Below are 20,749 nucleotides of genomic sequence, written 5' to 3' on the forward strand. Positions count from 1 at the left end.
CCACTGAATGAATAGAAAAAAACAAGATTGTAACTGCGGTACAATCAAATATGAATACAGAGTGTTAAATTTAAAATAAGTATGAACTTAATTGCCAAAAGAAAACGGGGGACATAGGTATGGACACTTACCCTATACACTGTTAACACCCATAAACCACCAGGCCGGACCCCAGACTACGCCCCAAAGGACCCGATCCAAGGGAGTCAATTAGGCGCGGCCATAGAGGGCTGATAGGGGGACACTAGAGAATAGTGAAATTACCATAGAGTTAAAATGGTGAAAGAATGACTCAATGTAAAGAAGCAAAAAAAAAAGAGACAAACGTCTTCTAGGGTAAATACGCACATAGAATGTTTTTGTTAGTCTAATTGTCTATGGAGAGGGTACACTGGAATGAATCAGACCGGGAGCTCTATAAAGTCGACTGCAAAGGCAGGCTAAAAAAGTAATAAAAAAAGGGGTTCTTTATTATTATGTGTGGAGCATACTAAATAATGGCAAGATATAAACAGAAGTAGAGGTGATGTGAAATGTTATTTTAGATAAAGGTACTCCAGAGAAAGTAGGGGTGATTCAGAATAGTGATCAGAGGCAAACATTGCTGGTTGAACATGAGCAATGAAATAGCGAAATAGATGGGGGAGGAGAAGCACTCCACAACTGAAGATCATGGAACAGGAAAGTAGCTTGTGAATGAAAATAGGAGAAGAGACGCCGATCCTGGGGGTGAAGAGTAAGAACACCAATGGTGAGGAGATTGAGTGAAGAACCAATGAGCAGTTGAATGAAGAGATATAGGGTACAGAACTGGGGATGTAGATAGACAATTAAATAGTGTCCAGTCAAGCTGTATAATAACTTACCTCTCGGAAGATGGCCACAGTGTGAGTTTCTCCCTCCGGCTCAGGCTGAAATGACAGCCTGATGGGCTGGTTTAAATCAGCCCTCCGACGAGCCGGCGTGTGACGTCGGCGGCTCGAGGTGGACGTAAAGACGCCTGTGCGCATGCAGGGATAGGGCACGTCCAGGGATAGTGCGCGCCCAGAACCGTTCCACCCAATCGCCGCAATGCTCAGGTGTGCAGCGATGTTGGAGAGGGGATAAAATCCCGGATGGCTGAGGCCATCCAGGATCAAAAGGAGGGTACCCGGCGCTGCCAGGCGTGTAGGTGGGCCTGCTACATGATGGATATGGCAAGCCCTGGGCGTCCGTATGGCCCGCCAAGGTAGATGCCCAAGGGCGGTGTAAATTGGGGACAAAAAAAAAAGGGCCGACATGGATGGATGGGGGGAGAAAGAGATGGAATTATAACAGGTACAGGGATATTGGGGCAGGACCACAGATTGCACCAATCAATTAAGTGTCAAATAGGCAACTATGTTCATTTACAGAATTTATATATAAAACACAGACAATAACTCAAGTGTTGTATCAAAGATGGTATTTTTGTACAATAAGAATGAGCCAAACAGTGACATACAATTTATCTATCAAAGAGAGTTTAGTACAAACTGTATACACATTCCAAGCGAATAAATTTATAACATTAGACAAATAAGACTATAAATATGTAATTTGTCCATGGGAGTGGGGGAGGGGGCTGGGATAGGATGGGGGATGAGAGGGGGGGCAAGAGACAAAAGAAGAGTGGGATGAGGAATAGGGACAAGGGAAGGGGAAGGGAGGGAAGAAATTGGATACACAAATATGGAAACCAACCTGGGATGGGAGGAAGGAAGGGGCCTCAAAAAGCATTAGGGGACTAGAGAAAGGATTTGAAGCTCAGGCTTTTGTTGAAGCCGGGAAAGGATGTAGCTTTCAAGTTGTAAATCCAACGAGCCTCTAGCTGTAGCAGGGTGCGATCAACGCTGCCACCGCGAGAGTCTGGAGGGATATGTTCAAGTGCAGAAAATGTTATGAATTGCGGATTAAAGTTGTGATGTGTGCCGACATGTCGGCTGATGGCAGTGTCCATTTTATTTTTCTTTATGGGTTTGATATGGTCTCGTATGCGTTTAAAAAATTGTCTTTTTGTTTTGCTTATATAAAAGCCACCGCACAGGCACTGAGCAAGATATATAACACTGGGTGTTTGGCAGGTGACTCTAAACTGAATGGAGTGCCATCTGCTGTTAGGTAGTTTAAGTTTGGTTTTTGCATCAACATATTTACATACATCGCATGCACTACAAGGAAAAGTACCGCAATTCATTTGTTCTAAGGAGGGTTGTATGGTTTTGAAATGACTTCGGACCAATCGATCCCTTAGAGAGGGAGCTCGTTTAAAAGTAATTTCAGGGACCTTATTTATGTATTTACTCGCAGTGGGGTCTGCAGATAGGAGTGGCCAAAATCTTGTCAATATGCGTCTAAATTGTTGATGCTGACAGGAATATTGAGTAATAACTCTTACAATGTCAGGTTTTTTAACTCGTTTATTAGAGAATATCAATGAATTTCTGTTTTGTGAATTTGCTCATTTAAAGGCTTTTTTAGGGCAGGTATGGCTATACCCCCTAACCTTCAACCTACCGTATAAATCCCTGGCTGCAATTCTGAAATTGAGGTCCTTGCTACAATTACATTTAAGTCTTAAATACTGACTATAAGGAATGCTTTTGAATCAAGGAAGTGGAGTGCGAGCTTTGGGCGTGAAGGATAGTGTTGCCCGCTGAGGGCTTTCTATAGAGGGACGAATCGAGTTTGCCTTCTGCGTTGATGGAGATGGTCTAGGTCTGGTCTAGGTCTAGGAAGCTAATACTGCTCTGACCACAATGCATCGTGAATTTGAGATTAAAGTGTTTAATTGAAATAATTCTTAGAAATTCATTCAATTCAGTTTGAGTTCCGGATCAAAAAATAAGGACATCATCTATAAAGCGATACCAAGCCAGAATTCTGTCATGGAGATGACTTAGATCGTCCCTGTTAAGGACCTCCTTCTCCCAACCCCCCAGGTGCAGTTTCGCATAGGAGGGGGCACACTTGGTCCCCATTGCAACCCCCTGTACCTGGAGAAAGTGGGAAGAATTAAAGACAAACACATTATGTCTCAAAATATAATCCAATAAATCCAGAACAAAGGTATTATATTTAGCAAAAGATGGACCTCTCTCGTCTAAATGTTGTTGTATTACTTTGAGTCCTGCATCATGTGGAATAACGTTGTAAAGGCTTTCCAACTTCTAGTGCTACTAGCCAGGTGTCGGGGGGAAGAGACATGCCCTCGATTGTTCTCAGAAGGTCAATGGTGTCCTTAATATATGATGAGAGTGCCGTTACATGGGGTTGTAAATAACTCTCTAAAAGGGAGCTGGCATTTTCAGTAAGGCTTAAACATCCAGAAATTATAGGGCATCCTGGGGGTTCAGTCAGTGATTTGTGCACTTTAGGTAGTGCGTAGAATGTAGGGATCCTTGGATCTCTAACATTTAGAAAATTTAAGGTATTCTGGTCAATGACGCCTTGGCGGTAAGCTCGAAAAATGATTGTGCGATATTGGACATCAAAATTCTTGATAACTGTTTTGGAAATGGGACGATACCAGCTACGGTTTTTAAGAATTTTTTGGCACATTGTTATATATTGGGAAATGTTCATAACAACTAGGTTCCCCCTTATCAGAGGGCTTAATTATTATGTCAGGGTTGGCTTGCAAAGACTTGACTGCATCACTTTGTTCTGACGTTAGATTGGGGGTCCTGGTTGTGGAGGTTTTGAGTTTCTCAATTTCTTTAGTCGTTTGTTGTATGAATGCCCAAATGTTTGGGTTAGTGTTTAAAAGGGGAAAAAGTCTGGATTTAGGTTTGAAGGACTGAGGGGGGGGGAGGACACACCAGCGATCGACAACGCTGGTGGAAGGGTGGGGGCCGTGTCGTCGTCGGTGGTGTGTCCCTCCTCCCAAAGTTCCATCAGATCCTCAAGAGCTTGATGTTCCTCAATGCTTTCTTGAATATTCGAATCAGAGTCTTTTAGATGTATTTCTAAAGGAGGTTTGTCAAAGATTGTCCTATATATAAGTCTACGCGCAAATAAATGCAAATCTTTGATGAGTGAGAATTTATCGCATTGAGAGTCAGGGCAGAATGTAAGGCCTAATTGTAGGACCTGTGTCTCTGTGTTAGTTAGGTTGTGGGAAGACAGGTTGATTACTGACAGATGGCGGTTGCTTTCCTCACTGTTAGTAACAGTGGATATGGGGTTTAACAAAGGTCTAGTTTCTAGTCCTTCTCTAAAAAAAGGGGGGCTAGTTTAATGTCTGTTGGTGCTAGAGTGCCAGAAGGGGAAATAATAGCTTCATTGGTGCTTGTCTTTTTGGTAAGGTTGGGGTGTAAAGGAGAAGCCGTGTTTGACGTGGTGGGTGCTATAGGAACCATGGACAGTGAAGCCGAAGCTTGTGGTCCACGAGTAGTGGAGTGTGGTGGTTGAGGTAGGGAGGTCGATCGTGCAAGTGCCTGTTTAGTATGTTCCGGTTGTAACCGGTGTGCTGACGAGTTACCAAGATGGTGTGTCAGTGATTCAGTAGAGGCAGCATCCGAGTTGCCTTTACGCCTTTTAGGTAATCTATCCCCCGATAGATCATGATAGATGGTGGATTGATTAGATGAAAGAGATGAGGAAGATGAAGATAAGTTAGTGTCATTGACATTTTTCTTTTTGGTATTAGATTCGAAAGTGTAATTAGAGGGTCTATTTCTGGTGTTTGTGTTTTGAGTCCATTTATATGCAAATCCATTGGTGTGTGCACTCATATCCCTTAAAAATTTGTTTTCTTTAGTACGGATGATGTTTAAAGTGTATCTTTCTATGTGTGTTTTAAGACCTTGTTCCTTATTCTGAAATCGAGTACTTGTGGAAATGAGTGTATAATCCTCATACTGTGTGCATAGTAGGGACATCATACCAAGTGAGCATGCCTGTAAGTTATTTTCCCAACTAGTTTTTAGGGATTCATCGATTTTTTTCAAATTAGGAAAAATTTGTACTCTGAGTCCCCAAGAGACTATGTTGTTATCCATGTATTTTTGAAAATACTTTCTATGCCAGAATGTCCTTACTTTGCGTTCAAGAAGACGCTGAAGTCTAAGAAAGGCCTGGTCCAAGTCCTGATCGGAAATTTCCGCAGAATACTGGGACTGCTGGATTCTGTCCATGAGGCCCTCCCAAGCCTCTCCACTGAAGGTAGCCATACTTGAAGGGAGGAAAAGAGAAAAGGGAGAGGGGGTGATTGGTAGGGGATGTGGAAAATACAGGGCCAAGTTTGAAGGCCAAAGGGCCTAATTGACTCCCTTGGATCGGGTCCTTTGGGGCGTAGTCTGGGGTCCAGCCTGGTGGTTTATGGGTGTTAACAGTGTATAGGGTAAGTGTCCATACCTATGTCCCCCGTTTCTTTTGGCAACTAAGTTCATACTTAAATTTAACACTTTGTATTCATATTTGATTGTACCGCAGTTCCACCTTGTTTTTTTCTATTCATTCAGTGGTCTCATAAAATTCTTGCACATCCCCTGAGGAAGCTTAAGTAGCGAAACATGTCGGGCTAGTGTGCAATATTTCCTTCTGCGATTTATCATTCACCTGTATACTTTTGACCACCAAACGTTTGTAACTTTATACTGCCTTAAAACAGTATGTCCTTTTAACTATGTTACAGTATGTCAATAAAATTACGTTTTATTTTTAGTAAGTCAACTGTGTTTTCCTGTATTTGGCACCGCAAACATCCCCCTATCCCTTCTTTGCTGTATGTACCAGATTAATATTACACCTTTCCATCCACTCCAGAAGGGAAGCTTTATTGTCTTTATTCAGAGAAATAACCCATGTCTTGCTCTCAGCATTCATCATGTTAGTGTCCATCATTAGAGAATGATCTGCTGCCTTCATGGGATCAGAGGCTGAACTGAGCTCTTTACCATCCTCTGACTACCAGAAGCAGACAAAATCCCCAGTCTTCTCCATGGGCTATAATCAGTGGGTAGAAGGCTAGCCCCTAGTCCCCTCCAAAAGCCCTTGTCCTGGTTGGGTTTGCCACAAGGACAAACCTAAACACTTTCAATTTGTATGCAATCAGGAAGGCCCTTGCACTATATAGTTGAAGGTAAATCTAAAGGAAATTAAGTAAGAAAATTGTATAATGTATGGCCAGCTTAAGCCACTTAAAAATGGTACATCAATAAACTGGTTTCCATTTGGAGGGATCATCTGAGATAACAGAGAGAGTCTGTATTCCTAATAGTAGCGGTAGCTGCGATGTAGACTTGTATAGCACAAACTACATCTATACTAAGAAAGCTATCTGGAACCCTTGCAGATGCTCTCTCTCTCTCTCTCTCTCTCTCTGTAGAAAATGCTCTTGCATCTGGGTGTTCCACAGGTCCTCAAGCAAGAGGTGTAGGGTGGCTCTACAGGCTTTAATTGGCACTGAGCTGTCCCTTGGTAGAGAGCAATTGGGTATTGCACCTTGCTGCTTCTCCTCTCTCAGGCTCTGGGGTGCAGCTACTCACTCAGGCCCTTTGGTAAATCCTGAAGCTCAAGCGACTGCTGCACAAACTTCCTGCTGAACAGAAGTGAAGAAATGTCATTAGCACACCAAGGATTCCTCAAAAAGGTTCCAAAGGTTTATTTTTGTGGTCACATGGTAAACATAGGTCAACATTTCATAGCCATGCAGGCACTTGCCTGACGAAGGGGTCCTTCGTGACTCCCGAAAAGTTGCCTTATATTTACCACGTGACCATGTGTCAGGAAAGGTTCCATCCGCTGGTAATATCTATCATTTGGCGTGCATTACTGAGGTCCACCAGCAGGTGTCTCCTGGCAGTTTGGTACAGTCAGGAGAGCTTTCCCCTGCTGGTGTTATGTCATCTTTGGGCCGCAGTACTGGCATCCACCAGCGGATGGATCCTGGCAGTGTGGAGCAGACAGCACCTCCTGCGATCAGGTGTCATCTGAGGCTAATTGCAGGTGTGCATATAAATACCCGGCAAGCATTCACATGCTTGCCCTGGTATTGCCCTTGCACCCTGACCTGTTAGCCTGTACCTGTACCCAATCCCATCCTGATCCTGTCCCTCCTGTGTTCCTGTTCCCTTGTAGCCTGATCCCATCCATCATCTCCCTCTCCTGTCCTGCCTTTGTTATCTGTTGATCTTCTGTGTATGACCCTGGCCTGGCTAACGTGTTTGATTTTGGTACTTCCCTTGGGCTGTATATATTATCTGTTGTCTGTGGGTTTCTGTTGGTTGGTTACGCACTATTTGTATTTGGGGTGTTTACCTATTAACTACTTATCTTTAATAAACTTTATATTATTCACTTTACATACATTTTGGTGTCCTCTGTCGCAGATCACACGGTTCTGGTCACACCTGTTCATGACAGTATACCAGGGCCATCTCTGACCAGAAGTGACTGCGCAGAGGGACCATTGTAGTGCTGTTACTGCTACTAAGATGCAATCAGAAACAGTTATCCTCCAATACCAGTGAGGCAAGGAGAACAACAATTATTGTTGTCTGGTATTGAAAGAGTGGGCCAGGGATCAGCTCCTGGAATGTATCCCTCTGGCCCATTCTCTGGTTAATCAGGGTAGACTGCTGTTTAAAAACGTTCAGCCCCTGATACAGGTGCGTGCTGAGCTAGTTTTGTCTAGTAGTCCTAAGGGTTGTGATGATTTTTCTCCCCCCTTCAGTGGTGATCAGGTGGAGTCTCTAGTATGGCTGTTGGAGGATGATCCAGCTTTTTTCTCGGCTGCCTCCATCAGTTCCACTAAATCTGCCTTCAAAATCTGCTCCCTCTGTTTTACCATCCTTCCGCTCTTCGCTTCTGTCAGCTGCATCCACTACCTACAGCCCTGTACCCACATACAATTCTTCAGTGGCTAAAACCAAAAAGAAGCTGAAGTTTTTCCCAACCCATACCATCCTGCCATCACCCAATCCTGCCTTCACGCCAGCTAATCCACTCCAGCCTGATGGTCCGGTGCCTGCTGTCCAGTCTGATGTTGCAGTGCCCGCTGTTCAGTCTGATGTCTCAGTGCCCGCTTTCCAGTCTGATATCTCGGTGCCCGCTTTCCAGTTTGATGTCTCGGTGCCCGCTTTACAGTCTGATGTCTCGGTGCCCGCCTTCCAGTCTGATGCCCCGGTGCCTGCATTCCAGTCTGATGTCCCGGTGCCTGCATTCCAGTCTGATGTCCCGGTGCCTGCTTTCCAGTCTGATGTCTTGGTGAGTGCCTTCCAGTCTGATGTCTTGGTGCCTGCCTTCCAGTCTGATGTCTCGGTGCCTGCCTTCCAGTCTGATGTCTTGTGCCTGCCTTCCAGTCTGATGTTTCAATGCCCATGTTCCAGCCTGAAGCTCCGGTGCCAGTGTTCCAGTCTGATGTTCCTGTGCCTATGTTCCAGTCTGAAGTTCTGGTGCCTGTGACCCCGCTTGAAGTGCCTGTGTCCATGCTTGAAGTTCCGGTGCCTGTGTCCCCGCTTGAAGTTCCAGTGCCTGTGTCCCAGCTTGAAGTTCCGATGCCTGTGTCCCAGCTTGAAGTTCTGGTGCCTGTGTCCCCGCTTGAAGTTCTAGTGTCCCCGCTTGAAGTTCTAGTGTCCCCGCTTGAAGATCCAGTGTCCCCGCTTGAAGATCCGGTGTCCCCGCTTAAAGGTCCGGTGTCCCAGCCTGAAGTCCTGGTGTCCCGGTCTGAAGTCGCAGTGTCCCAGTCTGAAGTCGCAGTGTCCTGGTCTGGAGTCCTGGTGTCCCGGTCTGAAGTCCGGGTCTTAAGTCCCGGTGTTCCGGTCTGGGGTCCCGGTCTGGAGTCCCGGTGTTCCGGTCTGGGGTCCCGGTCTGGAGTCCCGGTGTTCCGGTCTGAAGTCCCGGTGTTCCGGTCTGAAGTCCCGGTGTTCCGGTCTGAAGTCCCGGTGTTCCAGTCTGAAGTCCTGGTGTTCCAGTCTGAAGTCCCGGTGTTCTAGTCTTAAGATCCGGTGTTTCAGCCTCACCCTGAAGTTTCGGTGCCTGTGTCTCAGCCTGTCATGCCAGTGCCCATCATCCGGCTTTCTGGGCCAGTGCCCGGTGTTCGGCTCGCTAATCCGAGGCCCGTTACCCAGCCCACTGGGCCGGGGCCCATTACTCAGCTTGCTGAGCTGGTGCCTGTTACCCAGCCTGCCATTACGTGGTTCGCTGTTCGGCCTGATGTCCCAGTGCCTGCTGCCCAGCTCAATGATCCGGAGACTGCTGCCCAGCCTGATGACCCGGAACCTGCCGCCCAGCTCGATGACCCAGAGCCTGCCGCCCAGCTTGATGACCCAGAGCCTGCTGCTCTGGGTCATCGAGCTGGGCGCAGGCTCTGGCAAACAAACTGAAAAGATGGTATTTAAAAAAAAAATACGGTAGTAAAAGTTGCTTCTGATGCTATGCCTACATCGTAAATTAGTATTTCAGAGACAGGTTGCACCAGAGGCTGTGCCCTGGGTCTGGAGCTTGAAAATGCTCTGAGGCTAACTAACACAGTACAGAAGGGTCTAAAAAGTGCCACAATGCAGAGTTCAGTGCCCAAGGATTAGTTTCCATCAAAGCCCTTACAATCTTTAATCCAGTTGGGTCTGGCCTGCAAAACGATTGCTGAGGATCAATGTGAAAGTGGAAACTCCTGCGCTTTCGGGGGGGGGGGGGGGGGCTATGCTAAAAGGACACTGCTGCAACACCTAAGTACTGATCCAAGGCAGGACAAATGGGACAAAAGTGGGGGAAGATGGTAGTTGCGCTGTGATGAAGGGGGGGGGGGGGGGGGAGCTACAAAGATGACTAAAGTGGCAAAGTGAACTAAAAAAGCAGAAACGGGCCAATGCATGAATAGATCCTACATGCTAAAAGAACATGGTGGGGATGCAGTGCAGTGCAACGTAGCTGGTCAACATGACATGTTGCGGGCAGACAAAGCCTAATATATAAAGGTAATCGTGAAACAGTGACTGCTTGAATATAGCAAAACAAAAATGCATATACTAACACAAATAGGATGAATAATGACACAATGCAAAAAAAAATAAATATATATATATATATATATATATATATATATATATAATGCAAGAAAAATATATGTGGGCTAGTGCCCCATTAGCAAAAACATGCCATATCCTGGTGAACTACAAGTGACAAATCCCTAGGACAAACATGAATGTTAGTTCTATCATCCAGTCCAAAAAGCAAAAACACGTGATGAGAAACACAAAACAAGTCCAATCGTGAAGGGAGGGGGGATCTTCAGTGAGGACACCTCCGTGTTTGCAAGCCGCTTACCTTACAGCTGTAAGGTGTACAGCCTGTATTGCAAATGACCCGCAGGTGTAGACGTTCCGTGTATACAGGCAGTGACAATGATGAACATGCCAAGCGAAATATAAAAAATAAAAAGTATACAGCATGTAAAATAACTCTGCAACGACCACAGTGGAGGGGGGGCAAGACACCCACAGGGGGAGGTTGCACTCACTTTCATGAAGTGAGTGTGGGCATCAATCCACGAGCGCCGAGCTCGTATGCCTCCAGGAGTATCACCAATCTGGAATCTGTCCCCGTGCCTGGAAACTGGAATATGTCCCCGTGCCTCTCTCCTCAGTGTTCGTCAGGTAGAGTAGTGATGTACAGTGTGAGGGGGAAAGAGACGCACATAGCATGATCCCATATAAAAGGTATATTTATTTAATAAAACAAGTCCATCCTCTGAAGAAGTCACATGACGTGATGATATGCATTAGGATTGGAGCACGGGACGCTGCCACAGACAAACAACAGGAGACGAGCTCGGCGCTCGTAGTTACTACACACTGCAGCATTGTTTTAAATGTAAGTTGATTGGACTTGTTTTATTAAATAAATATACCTTTTATATGGGATCATGCTATGTGCGTCTCTTTCCCCCTCACACTGTACATCACTACTCTACCTGACGAACACTGAGGAGAGAGGCACGGGGACATATTCCAGTTTCCAGGCACGGGGACAGATTCCAGATTGGTGACACTCCTGGAGGCATACCAGCTCGGCGCTCGTGGATTGATGCCCACACTCACTTCATGAAAGTGAGTGCAACCTCCCCCTGTGTGTGTCTTGCCCCCCCTCCACTGTGGTCGTTGCAGAGTTATTTTACATGCTGTATACTTTTTATTTTTTATATTTCGCTTGCCATGTTCATCATTGTCACTACCTGTATACACGGAACGTCTACACCTGCGGGTCATTTGCAATACAGGCTGTACACCTTACAGCTGTAAGGTAAGCGGCTTGCAAACACGGAGGTGTCCTCACTGAAGATCCCCCCTCCCTTCACGATTGGACTTGTTTTGCGTTTCTCATGACGTGTTTTTGCTTTTTGGACTGGATGATAGAACTAACATTCATGTTTGTCCTAGGGATTTGTCACTTGTAGTTCACCAGGATCTGGCACGTTTTTGCTAATGAGGCACTAGCCCACATATATTTTTCTTGCATTATATATATATATATATATATATATTTTTTTTTTTTTGCATTGTGTCATTATTCATCCCATTTGTGTTAGTATATGCATTTTTGTTTTGCTATATTCAAGCAGTCACTGTTTCACGATTACCTTTATATATTAGGCTTTGTCTGCCCGCAACATGTCATGTTGACCAGCTACGTTGCACTGCACTGCATCCCCACCACGTTCTTTTAGCATGTAGGATCTATTCATGCATTGGCCCGTTTCTGCTTTTTTAGTTCACTTTGCCACTTTAGTCATCTTTGTAGATTGCTGAGGATGCGCCAGTCTGTGAGATTAGCTCAAGCTGCTTGTAGTGAACAAAAAGAAAAAAGCTAGTAAAAATGGTGAAGCTTTTCTCAGAAGAGAAAAGACATCAATCCTCCTAAGCCACTAACAAACTGAATATACCACGCTGGTCACTGTTTTTTTTTTTTTCCTGTGTTATCCTCATCCTCCTGTATAACCAAGGTGTCTCTAAATCCTGTGTCCCTCCATGAATAAAAAGAGATGACTGATCAGAGCAGGCAGGAAGACAATCCTCAAACTGTGTGTATAAATTTCAGCTTGAGTTATTGACCTCTGTAAACAACATCATTTTTGTTCAGCAAAGCAGATCTACCTATACATAATTTGAGGCTGTGAGCATTGAACAAAAAGTCAATGAGCATATATCATAACAAACTTGAAAAGGACAGTTTGCCATTTTTGGCTGGAGGCAAAAGTAATGGCCAGGTTAACGCAGACAGGCTCTCCTTATTTGCTCCAAACCCTGTTTAAATGGCCAAACCCTGACCCATTGTAACATATCACAGCTACCTTTTACCCAACAGAAGTAGGTCTGGTATATAACTCTTTGTATTCTAGCCTTTCAATTCCTACCTATCCTGTCATTGTGTTCATTGTTTTTCTTTTGCAGGAGACACTGGTTCTACTTTTGAAGAGTTTACCTCTTGGTTGTTACTTTAACATCTATGGCTTTGGCTCCCATTTTGAGTCTTTCTTCCCGTAAGTATAAAAGTTGGACTGTTGGTAGCCTAAGTTTAGCAGTTCTATTCTGAGATTTGGAGTCTGGGATGAACCTTACGAGTATGGGCGCCTCTATATTGATGTTATGATGTCTATGTCTGTATGGAACATATCAGCCCTGTGGTAACCTCCAAGGAAATGGAAACAGTATGTAAGACAGAGAGTGCTGTACTTCAAATACTTACATTTTTCAGGTAAAAAAGGATTATGACAATGACTCAAGAAGAGTCATGCTGGGTGTCACTTCCTGTTTCACAAATGCAACAGGAAATGAGAGGAAATCTCACTAAAGTGAGGGAATATACCCTCTTAGACAGGTGTCTCCATTGGATTACTTACCCTGATCTCTTGCTCTGGTGACAACTTTAAAATTAATGATTTCTCATCACTTTCTGACTCAGTGAGGAAAGTCAAGACCAATAGAGGGGGGGAACTCCCCAATGGGGACACAGAGCAATATAAACCCCTTGCCTTTCCTATTAAAATGAAAAAAAATTTTTTTTGCCCTTTCATACACTTTAAGCGCTCATGTCTTTGCTTGGTATCCATGTGTAGACACTACTGTGTAAATATCCAGTTACCAAGGATCATAACGACACACCAGTTATCGGTTCTAAAAAGTTTAGACCAGTGGTTCTCAACCTTTATAGTGCCATGACCCCTTGATAAAATTTCCCAAGTTGTGGGGACCCCTAACAGTAAAATTATTTTCATAGCGTGGGTTGTCAGCACCCAAGGCAAGGGACAGGGACAGCCCTTCTAGGCGGTCGCGAAAAGGCTGGGAGAGTGGCACGGGCTTCAGGAACAGCCCAGGATTTGGTGACCCCTGGCAAATTGTCATTTGATCCCTGAGGGGGTCCCAGCCCCCAGGTTGAGAACCACTGGTTTAGACAATACCTGCTCTGCTGAAGTTCAGACACTTATCACCCTCCTCTGGGGGAGTGCAGTTATCATCAATCTATAAAGGCCCAATTCCAATTCCACGCAGTAAGGCACAAAATATGCATTCCTTTTGAATGATACCCCAAATGCACTAAGGCAATGCATCTGTGTTGTAGCAAGCTGCAGTGTAGTGTGTTGCGGTGCATTGATTTAGGAAAAGCAAGGCCATGTAAAACTTTTAGCACATTAGGGTGCATGGCAGTCCATTAATTTCAATGGGCTGCTTTAATGCAACACACATTAACCTCCCTGGCAGTATGAATATGTCTGATTTTTTGAAGCTCAAAGCGGTACAATGTTTCACATTGGAAATTTGGCGTTTTATATTGTAGGCCTGTAATTCTTAGGAATAACTCACTTAAATCTGTCCAAACAAGAGTCTAGTAGACATCCCAGGTATAATAAAGTTTGAAACACGAAATCATAAATTATAATATAATATATAACTATAAATATTTATAACAAATAATAATATAATAATAATAAATTGTATTCGATAAGTAATTAAATCAAAAACACTGAAATTTGTAGAATTGTTGCTGTCGTCACTTTCAGTGTCTGATGACGAATTTCCCCACACTAATGCCGCGTACACATGAGCGGACTTTACGGCAGACTTTTTGTCCGGCGGACTTTTCGACGGACTTTACGACGGACTTTCCGAATGAACGGACTTGCCTACACACAATCAACCAAAGTCCGACGGATTCGTACGTGATGACTAAAACAAGGAAGTTGATAGCCAGTAGCCAATAGCTGCCCTAGTGTCGGTTTTTGTCCATCGGACTAGCATACAGACGAGCGAACTTTTCGACTGGACTCGAGTCCGTCGGACAGATTTGAAACATGTTTCAAATCTAAGTCCGTCAAACTTTTGAGAAAACAAAGTCCGCTGGAGCCCACACACAATCGAATTGTCCGACGAAATCCGGTACTCCGGACCAAGTATGCTGTAAAGTCCGATCGTGTGTACGCGGCATTATTTACTATCGCTGTTTTCTAGCTGGTCTAAAACTGCTTTTGACGGAAAGGGACACTTTTTGTATGCAATGGACAATCTCAAGTTTCCAGGCAGAAAGAACAGTATTTATAATATAAAAGTGAAGGCAGGGCACTGGACAAAGCACTAGGGACAAAAGGGAGGTGAAATTATTTGATACAGTAATTTATACTTACAGATTACAGTGTACTGTGTGTGTTATGAATTTAGTACTTTTTGAATTTGTGAATAGTTTTTCTTTAAGGCAGTTAACCTTCTGTCATCCGTTGCAAAGTAGCACTTAGTCTGAGGGAGGGAGAGGCAAGACTAGCAGCCTATCAAGCTCTAGTGCATGCACAGGTGGTGAAAGGAGAGGGGAACAGAGCAAGCTGAGTTGATGACCTATTAGTATGTTGCTGTACCTTCTGCGCTCTGGATAACAAGGAGACTTTAACAAATAGTACATGATTGCCTCTTGAAATGCGATTAATGCACCACAGCAGCACTTCAGAAGAGAGAAGCACACTCTATAGAAAAAAAAAAAAAACAAAGCAGAGAAGAAGGCGTTTCTATGTGCAGTAGGGATGGGCTGTCTGTTCGAGTCGAACATAAGTTTGACTCGAACATCAGCTGTTCGATCGTTCAACGAAGATCGAACATTATGGGCCGTTCGTGCCAAATTCGAGTGGCGCGTCACGGCCCATAATGCACTGCGTCATCACAGTGCATTGCTGGCTGATGATTGGCCAAGCATGCACTATGACCCGCATGCTTTGACCAATCACAGCGCCATCAGCGAAGAGAGCCATAATTTGTCAAAAGCAGGGTGCCTTTGGCCAATTTTGGCTCAGGGGGTTAAGTCCAGGCCCCACACTATATAAGGCCGCCTGCACATCGGCCTTGTGTAGTGTGTTGCTGGCGGAGAGAGAGATAGAGAGAGGGAGAGAGGAAGAGTGTCATTTCATTTACTTTGAGCAGGCAGTTTATTCAGTTAGCTAGATCTCACTGCAGACCGTTCCTGCTGTACTGTTTCTAATATACTTCAGGCAGGCAGTTGATTCAGTTAGCTGCAGTGTATTTATTTTATATATATATATATATATTTATATATATATATATATATATATATACACACAGTCAGACTGCCATATATATATATATATATATATATATATATATATATATATATATATATATATATATATATATATATATATATATATATATATATATATCCACTGTATACAGTTTAGCTAGAACTCACTGCAGACCATTCCTGGTGTACTGTTTCTAATATACTTCAAGCAGGCACTGGATTCAGCTAGCTGCAGTGCATTTAATATATATATACAGGCTTGTGTGTATATATATATATATATATATAGTCTAGCCAAGCCTATACCTGACTGTAGGCCTTTCCTGGAGTGCGTGTTTAAAGACACTTTCAGGCAGGTAGGCAGGTGACTCAGAGAGCTGCAGTTTTGGCATTGATACATGTCCCTTGGGGAAGGACCCAGGTCCCCAAACACTTTTTATGACAATACCATGCATATAAGCCTTCAAAATTAGCACTTTTGATTTCTCCCATAGAGTTTTAAAGGGTGTTCTGCGGCTTTTGAATTTGCCGCAAACACCCCAAATTGTTCGCTGTTCGGCGAACGGACGAACAGCCAATGTTCGAGTAGAACTCATGTTCGACCCGAACATAAAGCCCATCCCTAATCACCAGCTACCAAGCACCTGATGCTGATGTAACCAATTAATTTTTTTATGAATGTGAGATCCCTTCAAGACTGCCTATGCTGATGTTGAGTGACTATCCTGTTATGCTGAGTGACTATCCTATTCCTCCTCAATGTTCATGTTGATAGCTTGTAAGAACATTTTTGGTTCTGGGCGCCGCCACCAGTGGCTAAGGCCCAATTTTTTTGCCCCTGTTTAACTAACTAACTGTTATAACAATTTTTGATCAAATATTTAACAGCAGGGCTTGTTCCAGTGCTCAATGAGAGTATCTGTGAGGGGTTGCAGTGTTGTGGCACCATCACCACTGCCTAAGGGCCAATTTTTATGCCCCCGTTTAACAGGGCTGTGTAATTACAATTTTTGATCTAATATTTCACAGCAGGGCCTGTTCCTGCGCTCAACAAAAGCATCTGTGAGGCTTTACAGTGTTGTGCCACCACCTCCACCACCACCGCCTAAGGCCCAATTTTTCTGCCCCTGTCTAACAAGGGCATGTAATTACAATTCTTGATATAATATTTCACAGCAGGGCCCATTCCTGCACCCACCAAGAGTAACTGTGAGGACTTACAGTGTTCTGGTACCACCAACACCATCACCAAAGGCCCAATTTTCCGCAGAGTGTATAGGGCTGGCCGTATAGTATATAGAGGTGGTCCCCTACTTTCAAACATCCGACTTACAAACGACTCCTACTTACAAACGGAGGGGGACAATAGGAAGTGAGAGGAAATCTACCCCTAGGAAGGGAAATTCTCTCCTGTAAGATTTAATATGTGAAAAAGGTGTCTCCTCCACTGATTTATCACCAATCCTTGTTTCCCTTAAAAAACCCAAATTTTCAAAATCCAGTTGTCATTGGGACAGAAAGTGAGGTGAAATCTTCTGAACAGACAGCAAAACAAATGTTACAGGGGTGATAACCCTTCCCTATGTTTTCCAAAAAGCTTTAAAATAGATTTTTTGGCTGGAGCTACACTTTCAAAATGTACCTGTTCCAAATTACAAACAGATTCTACATAAGAACAAACCTACAGTCCCTGTCTTGTTTGCACCGCCTGTATACTGCTGTTCAGAGTATATAGGGCCTGGGGGCCCAACACCTTTTCTTTTTTTAATTTGGGTGCGGAGTTCCCCTTAATATCCATACAAGACCCAAAGGGCCTGGTAATGGGGGGGGGGTACCCATGCCGTTTGTCTCACTGATTTTCATCCATATTGCCAGGACCCGACATTACATTAAAGCCTCAAGCAGTTTTGAATTACTTTTATTCCTTTAGAAATGTCATTTTGATCAGGAACTGTTTTAAGCACGGGAAACACGCGCCACTTTACAGGCATACTATAGACACCCCCCCCCCCCGTACGATATTTAAGGGAATATTTCACTTTTATTTTTTCACTTTAAGCATCATTAAAATCACTGCTCCCGAAAAAACGTCAGTTTTAAAACTTTTTTTTCCATTGATACATGTCCCCTGGGGCAGCATCGGGGTCCCCAAACCCTTTTTAGGACAATAACTTGCATATTAGCCCTTAAAATTTGCACTTTTGATTTCTCTCGTTCGAGTCCTATAGACTTTAACGGTGTTCAAAATGTTCGCGCAAACGGGGGTGTTCAGCCCATCCCTAATGTGCAGTAATAAAACACTTTAATGACAAGGAAAGGGTTAAAAACACTTACAAGATGGAAGTGAAAAGCAGGTACATCTATGAATCCATATCCTCCAGCGGGATGCCTCCTGGGAGTAAAGAGAGCTGCAGGTGGAAGTTCCAACCGACCAGCGGTGGGAAACACTGTCTCTCTGATCCAAGATGGAGAGCCGTGCTGTCAGGACCAGCATGGAATCCATGCAACCCGGAAGTGGCGACAGAGTTGGCGAGCCTCTGACGTCACTTCCGTCACTTAGAAACACCTTCTTCTCTGCATTGTTTCATCTTAGAGTAGGACCGACACCTTACCATTTTAAGTTCTCTAAAACATAGATGGGAGAGGGTTTGTAGTACACATCGATAGCACAGACTTCGCAGGAAATAGTGTAACTGACAAAGCAGACGTTATCAGCTGACAAGGTATCAACATGTATTTTTTTGCACCTATCGATACAACCATTTTCAATGGTTTATTGCCAGGGTTTGCATATCCTTTTATGCATTTTAAGTCTTTTCACAACAATGGCATTTGAAAGAAAGGAAATATCAATTGTCGAATTCCATTCAACATTTCTCTACATTCACAAAGTATTACAGATGGTTAGTTGGCAGAAGGAGGTCATTGTTGTTCTTTTTGCTGATTGAGTGTGTGTTATTGCGGCCATATTGGTCAGACATTTCAGTCTATCAGTAGAGCCCCCTAAAGGTCCAGATCACCATACATTTTTTGAGTCGCAGTTGAGATTTCCTCAAGCAATCTTATAACTTGTCCTTTTTAAATCATGTTCCCCAGGGAGAGTGTAGAGTACACACAGCAGTCCATGGAGGTGGCGCTGAAAAGGGTGAATGAAATGAATGCCAACTTTGGAGGAACGGAAATTCTCCAACCCCTTAAGAGGATCTACCAAACAGCAGGGAGAGCCGAGCACCCCCGACAGGTATGTGGGACTGTGAAAATTATAGTTACAATTATGGGTTTACAGAGCCTACTTTTAACATATCTCTGAATTTTGAGTTTTGCCCAAAAATCTCTATAATATGACTTTAGCATGAATTTACATACCCTGTTTCCCCAAAAATAAGACCTAGCGTGATTGTTGGTGATGGCTGCAATATAAGCCCTACCCCCCAAATAAGCCCTAGTTAAAGTCCTTGTAGGTCTTATTTTCAGGGTAGGGCTTATTTTCAGGGAAACAGGGTAGGGCTTATTTGGGGGTTAGGGCTTATATTGCAGCCATCACCGACAATCACACTAGGTCTTATTTTCGGGGAAACAGGGTAGCAACGCAAGACAGTGAAATAATAAAATTTAAACTATAGTGTTTCATTTTTCCTATTATACACAAAAATATTGGAAAAAGAATCCAAAAAGCAGTTCTTCAACAAGGACCAGCTGATGTAATTTGTTAATTATCTTTATTGATAAACCCAAAAGTAGAAATTAACATGTATATACAAAGTAACAAAAGGAAAAAACCTATTCTTCCCTCCAACCTATGATTAAAATAATACAGACGTCTTAAAAGGGACATGGGTGGCCACCCTACCTAATACACACACCTCAAACACTCGTCATACACACACATGCAGACAATTGTCGTAGACATGATATATGGAGATTTATCCAAGGTTGCTCAGATATGGTAAAGGTAGACTAAGGATCCATGGGCTTATTATCAGAACACTTGTCTGCATTGGATTTGCATTAAAGCTTGACGAGAGTTCCACTCGTGGGATCGATCATGGTGTGTTGACCGCAGATCAAGCATATACACAGTGCAACACAGTTGATTACGGGGGTCAATGATCAATGACCTAGCGGATCAGAGTCCCATGATATTACCAAGTGTCACTTGCTCTAGTTAGAGTAACTCCTGAGTAATGGAGTACACTGGCAGCTCACCATTAGACGTCTTGTACTGGTTGACTCTTGATCCTCAAATGTCCTGTGTAGCCGCCGTCTCCTTGCTGAGAAGAAATCCACGCTGAAAGACCGTACGCTCACGACTGTGTTGGTTCCTCCCAATTGGGGCATACGGTGTGCAGCAGGGTTCAGATCATCCAAGTCCGCAGTGTCCAGGGGCTGTATAGAAAGTAATGTGGAAAAGCATGCTCTGAGGAAGCCTGGGATCAGGTGAAACGCGTAAGCATCCTGCCACCGTGCTGTTGGTGGCTGGGACCTCTGGATGCCCACCAACACCTTGAACCATCTCTATATATCTCCACAACTGTGGGATCGACAATAACCGCCAAACCCGATGTGATCCCTTCATCCTATTGTCTCTGGGTATGGCTTTCCACATTACTTTCTATACAGCCCCTGGACACTGCGGACTTGGATGATCTGAACCCTGCTGCACACCGTATGCCCCAATTGGGAGGAACCAACACAGTCGTGAGGGCACGGTCTTTCAGCGCGGATTTCTTCTCAGCAAGAAGATGGCGGCTACACGGGACATTTAAGGATCGAGAGTCAACCAGTACAAGACGTCTAATGGTGAGCTGCCAGTGTACTCCATTACTCAGGAGTTACTCTAACTAGAGCAAGTGACGCTTGGTAATATCATGGGACTCTGATCCGCTAGGTCATTGATCATTGACCCCCGTAATCAACTGTGTTGCACTGTGTATATGCTTGATCTGCGGTCAACACACCATGATCGATCCCACGAGTGGAACTCTCGTCAAGCTTTAATGCAAATCCAATGCAGACAAGTGTTCTGATAATAAGCCCATGGATCCTTAGTCTACCTTTACCATATCTGAGCAACCTTGGATAAATCTCTATATATCAGACCCGGGTCTACGACAATTATCTGCATGTGTGTGTATGACGAGTGTTTGAGGTGTGTGTATTAGGTAGGGTGGCCACCCATGTCCCTTTTAAGACGTCTGTCTTATTTTAATCA

At 44.0% G+C, this 20,749-nt stretch overlaps 1 protein-coding gene across 3 annotated transcripts in view; it reads left to right on the top strand.

The window, feature by feature from the left end:
• Nucleotides 1-20,749, top strand: part of LOC141121578 (von Willebrand factor A domain-containing protein 5A-like) — a 155,851-nt gene that overhangs the window by 63,290 nt on the left and 71,812 nt on the right. For all 3 annotated transcript variants that reach the window (XM_073611216.1, XM_073611232.1, XM_073611223.1), the window contains exons 8-9: nucleotides 12,411-12,499; nucleotides 18,634-18,778. In XM_073611216.1, coding sequence (XP_073467317.1) covers nucleotides 12,411-12,499; nucleotides 18,634-18,778 — 234 coding nt within the window. The remainder of the gene's footprint in view (nucleotides 1-12,410; nucleotides 12,500-18,633; nucleotides 18,779-20,749) is intronic.

This window comes from Aquarana catesbeiana, linkage group LG01 (genome assembly GCF_042186555.1).
Source record: "Aquarana catesbeiana isolate 2022-GZ linkage group LG01, ASM4218655v1, whole genome shotgun sequence".
Classification (NCBI taxonomy): domain Eukaryota; kingdom Metazoa; phylum Chordata; class Amphibia; order Anura; family Ranidae; genus Aquarana; species Aquarana catesbeiana.